The 15,459-nt window shown below is 43.3% G+C and overlaps 1 protein-coding gene across 2 annotated transcripts in view; it reads left to right on the top strand.

Moving 5' to 3' along the window:
• Positions 1 to 15,459, top strand: part of IL5RA (interleukin 5 receptor subunit alpha) — a 35,013-nt gene that overhangs the window by 10,392 nt on the left and 9,162 nt on the right. For both annotated transcript variants that reach the window (XM_042930007.1, XM_042930006.1), the window contains 4 exons: positions 710 to 863; positions 938 to 1,125; positions 3,161 to 3,306; positions 6,619 to 6,757. In XM_042930007.1, coding sequence (XP_042785941.1) covers positions 710 to 863; positions 938 to 1,125; positions 3,161 to 3,306; positions 6,619 to 6,757 — 627 coding nt within the window. The remainder of the gene's footprint in view (positions 1 to 709; positions 864 to 937; positions 1,126 to 3,160; positions 3,307 to 6,618; positions 6,758 to 15,459) is intronic.

Raw genomic sequence — 15,459 nt, 5'->3', positions numbered from 1 at the left:
AAACATATCCCACATGTACACCCCCTTAGCCCCAAGTAGCCAGAAGGTTATTATTATTATTATTAATTTTTGAGAAAGAGAGAGAGAAACACAAGTGGGAGGGGGGCAGAGAGAGAGAGGTACAGAATCCGAAGAAGACTCCAGGCTCTGAGCTGTCAGTGCAGAGCCCAATGTGGGGCCTGAATTCACAAACCGCAAGATCATGACCTGAGCCAAAGTTAGAGGCTTAACCGGCTGAGCCCCCAGGCACACCAGACAGAACATTTAAAAAAATTTTTTTTAATATTTATTTTTGAGAGAGACAGTATGAATGGGAAACGGGAAGAGAGAGAGAGACAGAGAGAGAGAGAGAGAGGAGACACAGAATCGGAAGCAGGATCCAGGCTCTGAGCTATCAGCACAGAGCCCAACGCAGGGTTTGAACCCATGCTGTGAGATCATGACCTGAGCTGAAGTCAGACACTTATCCAACGGAGCCACCCTGGTGCCCTGACAGGTTTTTTATTGTCAGAAACTCAGGCTTTATAATCCTAGCTTCATCCCACAGTGAGCTGGTCCTTTGCAAATAGGTTTCTATCAATGTGTGATAACAATTACTTTTTCATGGTAAGACGTTCCCAATCACTACAGTTTCAGAGGAAGTACGAGATTTAAAGACTGTCATGGCAACATTTTGTTCTTATTTTTGGCCATCTTATTGACCATCTAGGGTCTCCTGGAACCTCGGTTGTGAATTTAACATGTACCACAAACACCACAGTGAATAATCATACTCCCTTATGGCCATACCAAGTTTCTCTTCACTGCTCCTGGCTAGCTGGCGAGGATGCCCCTGAGGATACACAGTATTTTCTCTACTATAGGTGAGTACCTACTTTTACTTAAGTAAATGCATTCTTTCCTATAGCCTTAAAAACTTATGAGCATTTTGATTTAGGTATGGCTCCTGGACCGAAGAATGCCAGGAGTACAGGAGAGACACCCTGAACAGAAATACTGCATGCTGGTTTCCAAAGACTTTTATCAGCAGCAGAGGGAGTGAGGCACTCGCAGTGCATGCTAATGGCTCAAGCAAGCATGCTCCAATCAAGCCTTTTGATCAGCTGTTTGCTCTTCATGCAATCGGTAAGGTAGACTTAACTCAGAGTTGGACTAACCAAATCGCAGAATCTCAGCTTCGAAGGGCTTATAAAGATCACGTGGTTTGACTAATTTTCAACCCTAAGTGATCATCTGTCCCCTGCCTGACAATCACAGGGGCAAGCTTTCTCAGCCTCAGCAATACTGATAATTTTGGATGGATAACTGTCTGGTGGGAGCTGTCCTGTGCCTTGCAGGATTTTTAACAGCATCCCCGGTCTCTTCCTACTGGACCAGTAACATCCTCCCTGCAGTTGTGACAACAAAATATCTCCCAACATTTCTAAATGTCCCATGGGGGACAGAATCTCCACCATGTGAGAATCACTGAACCAGGGAATTTGAACCCACTGCTGAAGGGAGTATCCCTTTCATTTTTCAGCTCTGACTCATTTCATGAAGTTTCTGGTGCTGTGATGGAGTGGTACCTCCAAATAATTCTCATCCCTTTCCCCACAAGATGGTCTCAGAGCTAGCAAAATACAGCAAGCTTTCTCATCCTGAGATTTCTCTTCCCCAAGCTCCCCACCCCCAATTTCTCATGCTTTCCTCTTAGGACCCTTTGCCACGCTGGTCTGTCTCCTCCAGGTGGTCCTAAAATGTCTCTCTCAGCATAGGGATTCTCAGATGTCAGCATATTATTTAAGGTTTCATTGGCTCCATTCTCAAAATAGAAATACTGTAGTCTCCTTCATCCTAGATGCTTGTATTAATGAAATTCATCAGGAGCCTTTCATGTAGAATTCTTGTTACTAACCCTCAAGATTTCAGTGGTAGTGTATTTACTGGCATGGGCTGTGGGGTCAGGCTGCCTTGGCTTAGGTCCTGGCTCCACCACCAACTAGCTGAGTGACCGTAGACAAGCTGGTCATTGCCCTGTACCTCGGTCTTCTCATCAGAAAGAAATGGGGATAAATTATTATTTCCTGCAAAATTTTTGTGAGAACTAAGTGTGTTAAGAACTCTACAGTGCTTAGAACAGTGCCTGGTAATGATACATAATTATAAATAGACAAGGTGTTATTTAAAGGGACATGATTTATCTATATCTCTATCAAATGAAGTATATAACTTGGTTTAAAGAACCAGCTCACAAGAGGTTATATAATTCTATTCAACAGTATGTTTCTCAGATGACCTAAAAATGTCCCTTTCCTAAAAATAAGTAATAAACAATGCTGAGGAGGACATGGGAAACAATACTAATATGAAAATGGGCACAACCTGGTACAGACCACAGGGATTCATTTTCCTGTATGATTGTCATTTATTAGAGATAAATTCCTCATACTACTAAAAGAAATAGATTCCTGGTTAAAGTTTTTCTGCCTAGGGAACGGGAGGCTCTGGAACCAATACATCCCATTCTTAGATCGTCCCTATGATTCATTAATTGTGAGATCTAAGTCACATAGCCTGAGACAAGAGCGCTCGCTTAAAAATAATTTCTACCCACATCACAAGGCTATGAGATAATCAGGTGATAACTCAGGAGAAAGAACTCTACAATTGTTAGACAAATGTGGCCCATTCTTTTCATGCAGAGAAAATTGAACCTTACCACTCCATTCCCACCCCCCCCCAAAACCGAAACGAGACAAAATGAAACAAAACTGAAGCTCAGAATGAGGAGATTCTTACCCAGAGCCACACACCTGCTTAGTAGAGGCAGTGCTTTGTGGAAGCTCCAAGGTTTCTCTCTAGGGTCAGGTTTACCTAGTTTGGTCCAGCTTGAGGAACAGGGATGGTGCGATGGGTCTTGGAATGAGCTGAAGCGGAAAGGGACTCAACCCTTCAATGTGATTTGGAATAGGAATCCTTTAAGATTAGAGGCAGGATCTCTTCAGTACTATAACTATGAGAGTCATCTGTGAGCCACTGGGGTCCTATGATTTGGAGATCAGTTAATTAAAACCTGAAGGTAGATCCTTGAGAAGATTGTATCTCAGAAATGCCTTGGGAAGTTTGAGTGGATTGGATTGATCAGCCTAGATCACTGACGTTTTATTCTCTAACCTAGATCGCATTAATCCTCCAGTGAATGTCACAGCAGAGATTGAAGGAACCTGTCTTTCAATTCAGTGGGAAAAACCAGTTTCTGCCTTTCCAATTCACTGCTTTGAATATGAAGTGAAAATTTACAACACAAGGAAAAATTATTTCCAGGTAATTCTTCGGATCGTTCCAATATTTGATAGTAGCATTCTCTTAGAAACACTGTAAAAATTATATTCAGTAACAGCTGTGGTTACAGCTTGGAACTAACAAGGTCAAAGGTAACGTGTCTACCCAAGTTTTGTAAAAATAAACCACGCTTTACTGGCTTTTGGTCTTGAAAGGACATACTTTTGGTTCAAAATAACACAAAGGATCACATAAAAACACAGTAACACTATTTTTTGGTGCAAATATGAAAAGTTGCAGCCACTATGGAAAACAGTATGGAGGTTTCTCAAACAATCAAAAAGAAGATCATCGTGTGATGCAACAATTCCACTTCTTGGTTTATATCCAAAAGAATTATAAGTAGGGTCTCAAAGAGAAATTTGTACATCCCTGTTCATAGCACCATTATTCACAAGAGCCAAAAGGAGGAAACAACCCAGCTGTCCACTGATAGATGATGAATGGATAAACCAACTGTGGTGTATACATACAGGGCTCTGTTGTTCTGCCTTAACAAGGAAGGGGATCATGACACACGCTACGACCCGGATGAACCTTGAGGACACTACGTTAAGTGAAATAAACCAGCCACCAAAAGACAAATACTGTGGGACTGCACTTATATGAGATACCAAGAGTAGTCAAACCCAGAGAGACAGAGAGTAGAATGATGGTTTCCAGGAACTGGGAGGAGGGGCCACGGGGGAGCTGTTGTTTAACAAGTAGAGTTTCGGTGTTGCAGGATGAAAGCGTGCCGGAGAGCGGGTGCACAGCAGTGCGAATGTGCTCATCACTCCCGAGCTGTACACATAGTTAAGATGATAAATTTTCCGTTTTATGTATCTCACCACAACTGAGATATACTCATAAGCACTAATGGACAAAGAGTTCAAGAGACAAGAACTGAGAGGAAAGCCAGCATTTATGAAACATCAACTATGTGTCAACCTTTATTATGCTAATTTATTCCCTCCTCCCAGGAACTGCATTAAGTAATTATCATCCCCATTACACAGGAAAGTGAGGCAGAGAGAGATTAAGCCACTTGCCCAAAGTCACCGAGCTGGCAAAGCTGTAGGGAAGTTGGGATTACAACTCATGTCTCAGTGACAGTAGGCAAAGCAAATTCAATTCCATCCAATCTGATTCAACAAATATTTACCCACTGGTTTCTGGGCGGGAGTTAAAAAGATAAGATACTGTCTCTGCCATCAAGGGGCCTAGTCTAATGGACACACTCACCACCTCAGAGGAAGGGCCAATACGGGTCCAAAGGAGGGGGTGGGCAAAGCAACCAGTTAGGGCCCCCACTGAGAAGAACTGAGTGAAATCATGAAGGATGGGTAGTTTGTAGCCAGTGCTTCCCAAAATACCAATGCTAAAAGACCTTCTTTTTTTTAATTTGTAATTCCTAATTTTTAATTAGATTTCTAATTTAATTTTGAATTGTTTCTTTTGGAAAATAGCTTAAAAATGAAATGCTAGGGAAATCAAATATGCCCAGAGACACGCCCATTCATGGGCTAGAATGCTGTGGCAATGTCACACTGCTACAAAAGCCCCTAAATTGTTGTCTCTATTCCTGTGTTTACCTCACTGAGGATCAGTAATAAACAGCTCCTGACCCACACCAATCTGCCAACCACACTCTAAGTGGCAGGGGGTCTAGGCAGAAGGCATAACTCAAAGGCTTAAAAGAGCATGGTTCCTTCAGCCAAGTGGCAGTAAATGAATTGGCCTGGACATAAAGCCAACATTGGAATAGTAACTCTAGATTCCACACTGTGACTTCTCCCAGAATGACTGGAATTTTGGGGGGGGTGGGGGGGAAGGAGTGGTTTCTCTTTTTAAAGCCATTGCCATAGGTGCTGAAAGCCATTGAAGAGTTTTATTCATTCAGAACTCTGGCCACATCTGCAAAATCAAAGAATAATTTTGGTAGCAGCATGAAATCTGGATGCAGGTGGAGGGGCCATGTGGAGACAGGAACATTGGGTTAATGGCTATGGCAATTGTCCAAGCGAAACACGACAAGATAAATCAGGCAGTGGTCGTGAGGCAGGGTGAACAAAGGAGAAACACACACAGAAGAATGTAAGATATAGGTGTCATGGGCACATCTCTGGTTTGGGGCCCAAAGGATTAGCTGAGTGGTGTGAACACTGACCAGGAAAGAGAATATCAGAGACAGTCTCATTTGTGAGACAATAGCCTTGTTTCAACACCAGACTATGTAACTCTAAGTTGTCTGTAGCAAACCAGCATTTACTAATACCAAACACATATTATTATATTGAACCAATATTGCTGTTTTTGCTCATCAAAAGTGGGTTGAATATTGGCAGTTTTCATAGGATTCAACCTAGTACATCTTTAAACTTGGAATTACAAGGGCAATTCCATTTAATTCAATAATCCATGCTTAGGTGCTGTTATGCCTACTTTACAGATGAGAAAACAGAGGCTCAGAGAAGTCAAGGAAGTTGTCCAGCAGGTAGTTTGGGGTATAGGATTCAAACCCAGCCTTTCCTAGATTCAATGACTCTGCTCTTTCCTTTTCCCTATGCTCCAGTTGTTTGAGATCTTCCTGCACATCAGGGATCAGGAGTTTTTTTTGTTTTTTGGTTTTTTTTTTTTGGTAAAGAGCCAGATATTTTAGGCTTAGCAGGCCATATGGTTTCTGTAACAGTTACTCAGCTCTACCATTGTGGAACAAAAGCAGCCATAGATAATACATAAATAGGCATGGGTGTGTTCCAGTAAAACTTTATTTGCGGACACTGAAATTTCAGTTTCGTGTGTCATGAAATACTCTTTTTGATATTTTTCAATCATTTAGAGACGTATAAACCATTCTTAGCCTGCAGGCCCTACAAAAACAGACAGCAGGCCATACCGGCCCCCACATTGTAGTTTGCTGATACCTGCTGAATAAGATGGAAACCAACGGATATTGTTTACTAACTTGGCTACAGAATATGGAAGGACAAGATGAGGGGGATTATGCGTTCTACTATAGGCCACCCCAGTCTTTTAATTTGGAAACCTTAAACAGACCCAGGTAAATCATCCAGAACTTACCAATGACTTTTTATTCATTTTGATTACAAGATCACTTTCCCTTGAAGGATAACTGTGACACATCTCTACTGAAGCATTCTAGAATAAACTCAGCAATGCGGGTCCTGTTGATTTTAAAAGGGTCACATAAAAGCGAGTCAGATTACTTATGTATGGCCTTCTTTTCTGGTAACTGGCATTTCTTAAATTTTGTGTCCAGAGAGTCTTATAATGCTATTTTTCTCCATTCAGACAGAAAAACTGATGACGAATGCATTCATCTCAATAATTGATGATATTTCTAAGTATTCCGTTCAAGTGAGAGCCACCGTGAGTTCTGTGTGCAGACAGATGGGGTTTTGGAGCGAGTGGAGTCAACCTATATACGTGGGTAAGTATCTTCTGTTTATTTTAAAGCAAGTGACCTTCCTCATGGTTGAAGCAGATGATCCTGGAAAGTGTACACATTCACTTAGCGATCTAAACTTCCTGATCTTCTGTCAGTCTACTGCCTTTTTGACCAGAGACAGATTTACCATTAAGTCAACAAAGCTTACATGTTCAAGCATCTTGCTAGCATAAGCCTTGCTAAAGCTCCATACCACTCCCCCTCGGCTTGTTTTTGGATTATCTGATTCTACTTTTATCCTTTTTTTTTTTTTTAAATAATTAAGCTTTCTGAGATAATTGTAGATTCACATGTAGTTGCGAGATATTATACAGAGAGAACTCATGTGTCTTTCATCCACTTTACCCCAAGGGTAGCAGCCTACAAAACTACAGTACAAGATCACAACCAGAATTATCATTGGTAATGACCACTGATCTTATTTGGATTTCATCAATTTTATATGCACGCTTTTGTGTATTGAGCGCTATGCAATTCTACCCCATTTGCAGGTTTATGCATCCATTGCAAGGATCCCTTCTGTTGCCCCTTTACAAACACAATCTCTGTTGCGCGTCTCTATTCCTAACCCCTGCCAACTACTAATCTAAGCTCCATCTCTACATTTTTCCCACAGCTAATTTTGATTTCATATTTTTGTTTCTTTGCTTAAAGAAAGTTCCAAAATTGAAGCAACTCAGGGCCTGCAAAATCTGGACTCATTCCTGGGCCTTTAGCATAACAGACACAGGGGACCAGAAGGGTTGGGTGTAGCCTGGACTTCTGTGTTCTACAGCTGTTTTCCTTTAGGACTAAAATCGCTAGTTTATTCTGCAAGAAGATCACCGTATCTGTCTGTGGCGTCTGTGAAGGGTAATGAAGTACTCCATGGATGCTCTGGAAGTGAGGGCACATTCCCATGCTTACTCAGCTCCAGATGGCAATCCCACGACCTAGAGATGTGGCCTTGCAGCTTGAAGATAGAAAATTCACAGCCTGTTTCTTACCACCTGGGTGTCCTGGGTATCCATAGACTTTTTAGGACAGAAGTGGACAGTTGAAAAACAACTAATAGATCTCTTGTGTGTACTGCAACCATGTAGTCTGAGGATGTGGACATACGTGGTTAAGTGCTGTGTAAGATCTACAAGAATGTAGAACAGCGGAAGGAACTCTGGAACCTTGGTCAGATAGGTCAGGTTTAACACCCAGCTTTGGCACATACTGACCTCATAGCCTTGGACAAATCACTTCTCTCTGACTTTGCATGGGTTCCCAAGACAAAGAAGATAATATACACCTCACCCGCCTCCCAGGGTACTATGAAATTAAAAGCCGATGGCCTCAGATAACATTTATTGATGGCGGTTTGCCAAACCCTGCTAAATGCTTTACATGAGTTACCTGCGTTAACCGTATCAACAGCACTAACTTGTAGATGAGAAAATAGTTTTGGAAAGTTTAGGCAATTTGTTTAACTCTGCATGTGTGAGTGGCAGATATGGGATTCAAACTGAGGCTGACACAACGTAGGGCCCAAACTCTTAGCGGTATGCCTTGGCGTGGCAGGATTCTGCAAGCTGCAAGGTGTTGAACAAATTACACAATTATGAGATCCTGGGACCTATCTTTGTGGTTAGGGAGGGTCAAGCATGTGAATGTTACCTCTCACTCTTCCTATAGGCTATTCAATGATCATTTGAAGAGCATCCTTAAGGAGACCTTTCTTCCAGGCCTATTGTAAAACTTTCCATTTAATTCATTCACTTAGGCTAATGGGTGGCTCTTTAGGAAAATCCTGGGCAGTGACCCATTAGGCTCTGTGGACGTGAGTCAGGTTAGAGCGCCTCAGGTAGGTTTCCACGGAAGACTGGGAGACATGAAGAGAGGCCTGAGAATTTCAGAGTTACTCTGAGTCTTCAGTGGGGCTGGCCCTGCGGAGCTGCAGAGTTTGTTAAGGGGAACTGTACCTCCTGCACTTGTATTTCACCCAATCAGCACAGCCTTATGGGATGGCCCCCAAAATCACCCCACAGGGCTCGGCAGGAGCCTTCCTGGGAAGAGGCGCAACAAAGGAGGTAAAAGGAACCAAGACTGGGCCAACTGCACCCACTTCCTAATTCTGCCAAGGCCAGTCTTCCCTCCCCACCCTCCTCCCGAGGTTGATGCCCCAACCTGCTCAACAGACCCCGACACACACAGGACCCCCCTCAACACTGCTGCTTCTGCACAAAGAAAATTCACTTTGCTCACCAAGAGCAAAACAAACAGAAGAAACATTTATGAGCCCCAGGAAACTTTTAACAAGATTATTCATTTTATCAAAAGCTTGTGATCAAAGCTTAATTTTCATTACTTGCATTTGGACAAATTAAAAAAACTGGTGTATGTTATTCCCCAGGGGCACATAACTTGGGCCCAAATTATTGAGATTTCTGAGTTTGAGATTTTTTTTTTTAATGCCGTCCAAGGATTTCAAATGAACGTGGTGGAAACCAAGGTAGAAACCCAGGGTAAGACACCAGTTCTGCTTTCTGAGCGTTTGAACTGTGTAGTTCAGGTCAGTGTTGACGGTGGGCAGTTTAGAACTTAGAGACTAAGCAAAGACGAATCAGGAAATTTAGGTTTTAGTCATGGCTCTGCCAGTGTCTAGCTCTAGGACCCTAACTAGAGATGGCAAAAGACAACTCCTCACAAGCCGGGTGATCTGAGCAGACTTCGAGGGTGGTGTTACACGTAGGTGTCTCAGGAGTGACGATCTCCTGTCACCGCTGCAGGGCACAGAGTGGTGAGGAGTGTGCCTGGGTTTTGCCACCCCTAATGAGTCACTCATGCCTAACCTCTGTGCGTCCCCGTTTCCTGGCCTGTAAGATGTCTATGCTGCACCCCCAAGGTTCTTCTACACTCCCTCAGCCCACCACAAAAATGCTGAGAGTGAAATTATGATCCATAATGACAGTTTATTTTGAGCTTGTTTTTAATTTATTATTCACTCTCCACTTTAGAGCTCTCCTCCCATTATTATTTCCTAAATAACAGCTTCCTAGTTTGGAACTAGGCTCATTATAATTCCCCCCCAGGTATATGCCTCACTGCCATTATCTATGGCAAATCCCATTTCATTTACTGCCACCCTTTTCATAAGATGAGCTGATTAATATTACCATTCACCTTACAAATCCATCGTTTCTAGAATTTACTCCCCTGCTCAGTTTAGGATCATTAGTGAATTTAATCAGTGCAGACTTTCCATTTTCATCAAGATGATTAATAAACATAATAGGAAGTCCGGGCCCCTCTGGGACACGTTGCATGGCTCTTCCTTACCCCTTGGGGATGCAACCATAATTATACTTGGCTTGCAGTCTATCAGGCAGTTTTGCCGCTACATTCGTTTCCTTTAGACAACCTTCCTCCTCTCCTACCTTGTGTGTATGGCACCTGGAGCCCTCCCCTTCCATTTTCACTCGGCAGCCCGACTCCAATATCACCTCTTTCACAGGTATTATTAACTCCATCTCTTTTAAGGAAATGGGGAGCCAGAGATATTAAATAAATCAGTAATTATCAAACAGCCCAGAAGTGGCTATTAATAGCTAATTGTTTCAAAGAAGTGACATATTGGTCAATCAGTGAAGTGGAATACATTCCATTCACTCATTAACCCATGATGGCCCAAGGTTTTTAAATAGCGAGACACAGGAAAGGTAAGTCTTGACTGAGAAAAGGAGGGCAGAGGAGACCAGACGGCGGGTCTTGCTTGGGTTGGCAAGGTCCCTGGATGGCCAAGAGGTACAGGGGATAGTGGTGAGGGGGTAGAGCCAGCAAGTGCCCCAAACCTAAGCCCCAGATGGGCCCTCCTGTGCTAGGATTCCCAGCACATGAAACCTGTTTGTTTTCGAATGGAAATAGCCATAGCGGTTTCGTTTTATCAGTGCTCGTTATCAACTGCTCTTCCTCCACTTGGCCTCTCCATCTTATCTTGAGAGCTGACTTCCCACTTTTCACACCTCTTTCTTTCTCCTTTTTAAAACTTTCTCTCAACTTCCGGATTCTTATCTCTGCCGTCTCCTGTTTACTAAAACCTCTTCTATCCTGACCCTGCTCTACTGAAGCCTTCCAGGTCCTGCAGTCCAGTCCATCATCTTTCTCCTCCTCTGTGCTCCATGAAGCTCACAAGCCATGCATGAAAAAAGCAATGAAAATAAAATTCCCTTCAGCTATATCCTTACTTGTGGAAAAGAGTGTTTGCTAGGTGAGTCCACCCTGCATTAATTCCCAGCCGTGTCACAGTTAAAAGCTTAGTCCTTCTGAGACCTGCTTATCAGAGACGGGTCTTAACCCCAATCACAGACATTGCCCTGGAAACCAGCGATTGGGCTTTGCCCCATCTCAATGTAAGCCCTATCTGAAGGCTGGGATCTATGCCATGACAATACCAGGTACCAATTAAAATGTTTTTCTTCCTTTTTTTTTTTTTTTTTTTTTTTTTATTTTAAGATTCTTTAGGCTTGAGACATGTAGTGTTTGTACCTCCGGGAGTAGAGCAAAGTTTCCCACAGTCCTCAAGATGGTCAAGGCTGAGAGGACGCTTGTTGCCTTCAGAGGCATCGCTTTCTACAATGAGTTAGAGGAAATGAGTTAGATGAGTTAGATGAGTTAGAGGAAATCCTGGCCTTAGCTTTCCTGTCACAATATGGGGCAGTGGTGGGGGGGAATGGTTCTTCAGGCCACATGACCCAGCCTTCAGCCTGAAAATAGGTTGGGCCAGAATATCAGGGATGTGTTTGAGAGTTTGGGTTGAGATGGAAGCAAGGTTCCCACAGGCAACTCTTGTTGTCTTTGTCCTTTGACTTGGCTTTAACAGCCTGTGAATATGTGAGGACACACCTACATGGACCCAGGTCACCTGGATCCAAGGCCGAGGTCAAGTCCTGCAGCCCCACCCTCAGCCCTGGACACCTCCTGCACTCTCTCCTCCTTTATTTTCTGTTTTGTCACCACACACTTTCTAAATTCTCACACTGTGGTGAAACAAAGAGAAAACTAGCAATGGGAAACAGGAAGAAGAAACACAGCAGAGGTGCCAAATTAGGTGGCCCTTGGCCTGTGGAAAAAAAAAATTGCAAATGCTAAAATTTTCATGGGGAAGAGACTAATACAGACAAAACTGATTTAAAAAAAATAGTTGACTTAACCTGAAAAACCCAGTCGGGCTCACCTGAGGCTGAGAGAACTTATGGGGATTTGGGGTTTTCTTTGCAAATCGGGGATTTCAAGTTGGTAAACATGGTAGTCTGTCCAGTCAACTGTGTCCTTCAATCCAGGCTCCTGTGGTTTCAAACGCTGGCAGTCCCACCATTTGCTCTCAGTGGGTGGGTGGGCAGGACCACCTCCCCCTTGGATGATCCCTGTGGTCTGAAGGAGGGATAGAGGGAAGCTTTTAGATTCTGTCCCCAACTGTCAGGAGCAGGCACTTTCTACTGTGTTTTCAAGGAGGGCCACCTCTAGTGGTGCCCACACTGCCCTTCCATGCATGAATCCCACCCCACGATGGGGCCATCAGATGGGACAACAGCTCAGAGGAAGGAGAGACTATTGTTGAGCCAGGTACTTTGCTAGGCCTGTTCTTGTGTGTGCTATCTTGTGTATTCTTACAAACAAAGAATTTTCCTAATCACATGGATTTATAGATTATGTGAGAAAAGATGCAGAGAAGTTAAAGAAATGCCCCCAGTGACAGAGGGCCTGGAACCAAGCCACATGATTGGTTCCTCACCCTATTCTTTCTGCCATGCTTTATCATCCCATAGGTCATGGTGCTAGCTGGGGAAACTGAGGCAGGAAGATGGGCAGTGGGGCTGTGGTTTCTGAAAGGGTGATGCTCGTCCAGCTTATGACCGAGTTGTAAATAGTTTCATGTTAACCTAGATCCCTGAGAGTTAGAAGCCTAGATGCCTTATGTGCCTATTTCTCTGGTATCTCGATTATTTGGTGTGTTCCTTTCCCCTCCAGGGCTGAGCTTATTATTACGCATTTTGAAGATTCTGACAGCACTTGAGTCTTAGTCTTGCTTTGATGATTTAGGGAAATCATCTTGATTCTTCAGATCTCATATAAACATGTCTAACGATTGTAACTAGTATTTGTGAAGTACCTACTATGTACTAGCACTGGGCCAAGGACTTTGCCTCTACCAACTCATTCAGTCCTTATCCCCATTTTACAAAGCAGGCAGTGGATACTGGAGAGGACATCCTGCTCAAGGTCACCTCAGTAGCAAATAACAGAACCAGGATTACACCTCTTCACCCCCTCATTTCTTGTTTTTATGTGATGAGCGCAGCCAGCTTTCAATGGGACTTGCTAGAAGGTTAACGAAACAGACTCCGCAGCCCCTTACAGGAACCACAGTTCCGGGGTGCTTGGGAGTGCTGTGCGGAAAGCCTGTGAAACAGAGAATAATAACCATAATTTCTCTATTCTCCTTCAAGTCTAGTCCTATGAGGGGTAACGCAGATGAACAGTACTGCAGCGATCTAGCAGAGTACTGCAGTGTTTAGAGGATCCTAAACACATAGATTTGCACACATGCATATGGTCTCCATTTCCTGTCCCTATTTTAGCTCACTAAACCAGGTAAAGCCACAGTCTTTTTTCCCCCTCTTTTTTCTCCCTAAACCAGGCAGCACCACAGTCCCCTTGACAGCTGCCTGGGAAAACTCACCCACCTAAAAGGTTTGCTTTGGTCTTTTGCTTGCATTGGGAGCCAGTCACCTGGTTTGGGGTGCTCCTTCATGGTGATGCCACAGCTTCTCCCTGCAATTAGTGGCAAGCCACAGGCAGCTTCATAGGCTAATGCATGGGCATCCTCCACATTACCTGGCATCTGTTGGTGCTACTTGCTTTCTCCCAGAACCAGTCGGTGTCATGATCCAAGAGCAGGACTGCCTCACTGGAAGGGTCCCATCAATTTACTCATTAGCTCTTTTCCCTTGAAACCTATTGTTGAGTCTAAAGTCATACTCAAAATCAGTGTGGAAGCAGTGAACATAGTACTTGTATGGACACTTTAAGGTGGAGCAAGCCCCCAAACCAAACTGACCCTCTTAGGAGTTATTAACATGAACTACACAGATGACAGAATTCTATAGCAAGAGGCACTGCAGCACCAGGAGGGAAGCCATTTGACAAAGCTCCCAAGGCAGCTAGAGGCAGATTATGGGATGAAGTCAGGTTTAGTGCCTACGTTTTTCTTCCCTTTGGGTTGCCACCATGCCATCCCAGCCCCACCCCACACACTCCCGGGTCACAGAACAGCAGAATTTTCAACTGCTGGCTTATTCTCAGGGTCAGATGGTTGAGATGTTCGAAATGATAGAAGCCAAGGCCACCAGAAACCAGAGGGCGGAGTTCCTGAATGCTCTCAGTTGGCAATGTCAGAAGAGCATCCAGGAATGAGGTGGACGGTCTGGAGGGCTTCTCCTCCTTAGAAGGACAGGCCTTGTGACTTCCTCTTTCTAAAACATCTTTGCATAACTAAATAGCAGTGCCCTTCAGTGTTTTGAAAAGAAACATCTGTGGCTTCCGTTTTAGGGTCAGAAAGGCATTCTCCTTGAGTCAAAGATTCAAGTTATCTGGAAACCCTTTTTCTTAAGAAAATTTCCAAGGCGAGAGACCCCAGAATTCAAATTAACAGTACCTTCAGGGGCCTCCCAACTTGTACAGTATTAAAATTTCTTTTTTATGATTTTGACCCAAAGGATTTATACTGTCTTTGGGACCTGTTGCCTTTTTTCTACCTTCAGTGAAATCAGAGTAGATGCTAACTTTAATTCATTTATTTATATAATGTACTCAAGGTTTTCACATTAATAATTAAACAGTAGATAATCCACAAGTAGTTTCCATTTGGCGGTGAGTATGTGAAAGCTTTTTCTTGTACTAATTTTACCCGCCTATTTATGTTTTCTTCACGGTAAAGCTGACCTTGGCTCTGTTCTCTGAGGGTTAGTTCTGTTCTCAGTTGGTGGTTAGGGAGTCGTTCTAAAGCACATCGGGACACTGCAGAAGCCAGGCCAGGAGAAATTAGTAATTTGCCAACTCCCTCCAGGCAGGGACCATGACTTTGCTTCCCACATAGTACCTTGCACGCATCGATAACTTTTTTTGATTGAATCCAATAAAATCTGTTGCCTTTGTATTTTTGCTAATTCAGTGGAAAACTTTGTTTATCAAAGTGAGAACTGAAGTGAATCATCAGGGAATAGTTTAACTGAAAAGATTTTTGTAATCCTGGTCAGAAGTGAACGGTACTATTATCAGCACTTGACATATCAGGGTACAAGGTGTTTCACAATTTGAGACACAAATGGGACCGAGTGTATGACCCTGATAATATTTACAACACCGCTCTTGCTTTCTGTAGGACCCAAACTTTATCTGTCTGTTAAGCCTACTGGTAAAGAGGGTAACTTTTTTTTCTGCTGACCTACCTCTTGCTAAATTTATATTCCGTGTATGACTCTAGAGTTACTGAATATACTGATTAGGGTACGTGAGTAATGGTTAAGAGCATGGAATGGTGGGTTTCAGAAATGGGGAAATGAAGCAGGCAGAATCCCTTATTCAGGACATCAGATTGGGAAATAAAGCCAGACAGAATTCGACGTGACAGCATTAGTTCATCCCTGTTGCTCTTTACA

This window comes from Panthera leo, chromosome A2 (assembly GCF_018350215.1).
Source record: "Panthera leo isolate Ple1 chromosome A2, P.leo_Ple1_pat1.1, whole genome shotgun sequence".
Classification (NCBI taxonomy): Eukaryota; Metazoa; Chordata; class Mammalia; order Carnivora; family Felidae; genus Panthera; species Panthera leo.
This window is presented reverse-complemented; position numbering and strand designations above follow the sequence as displayed.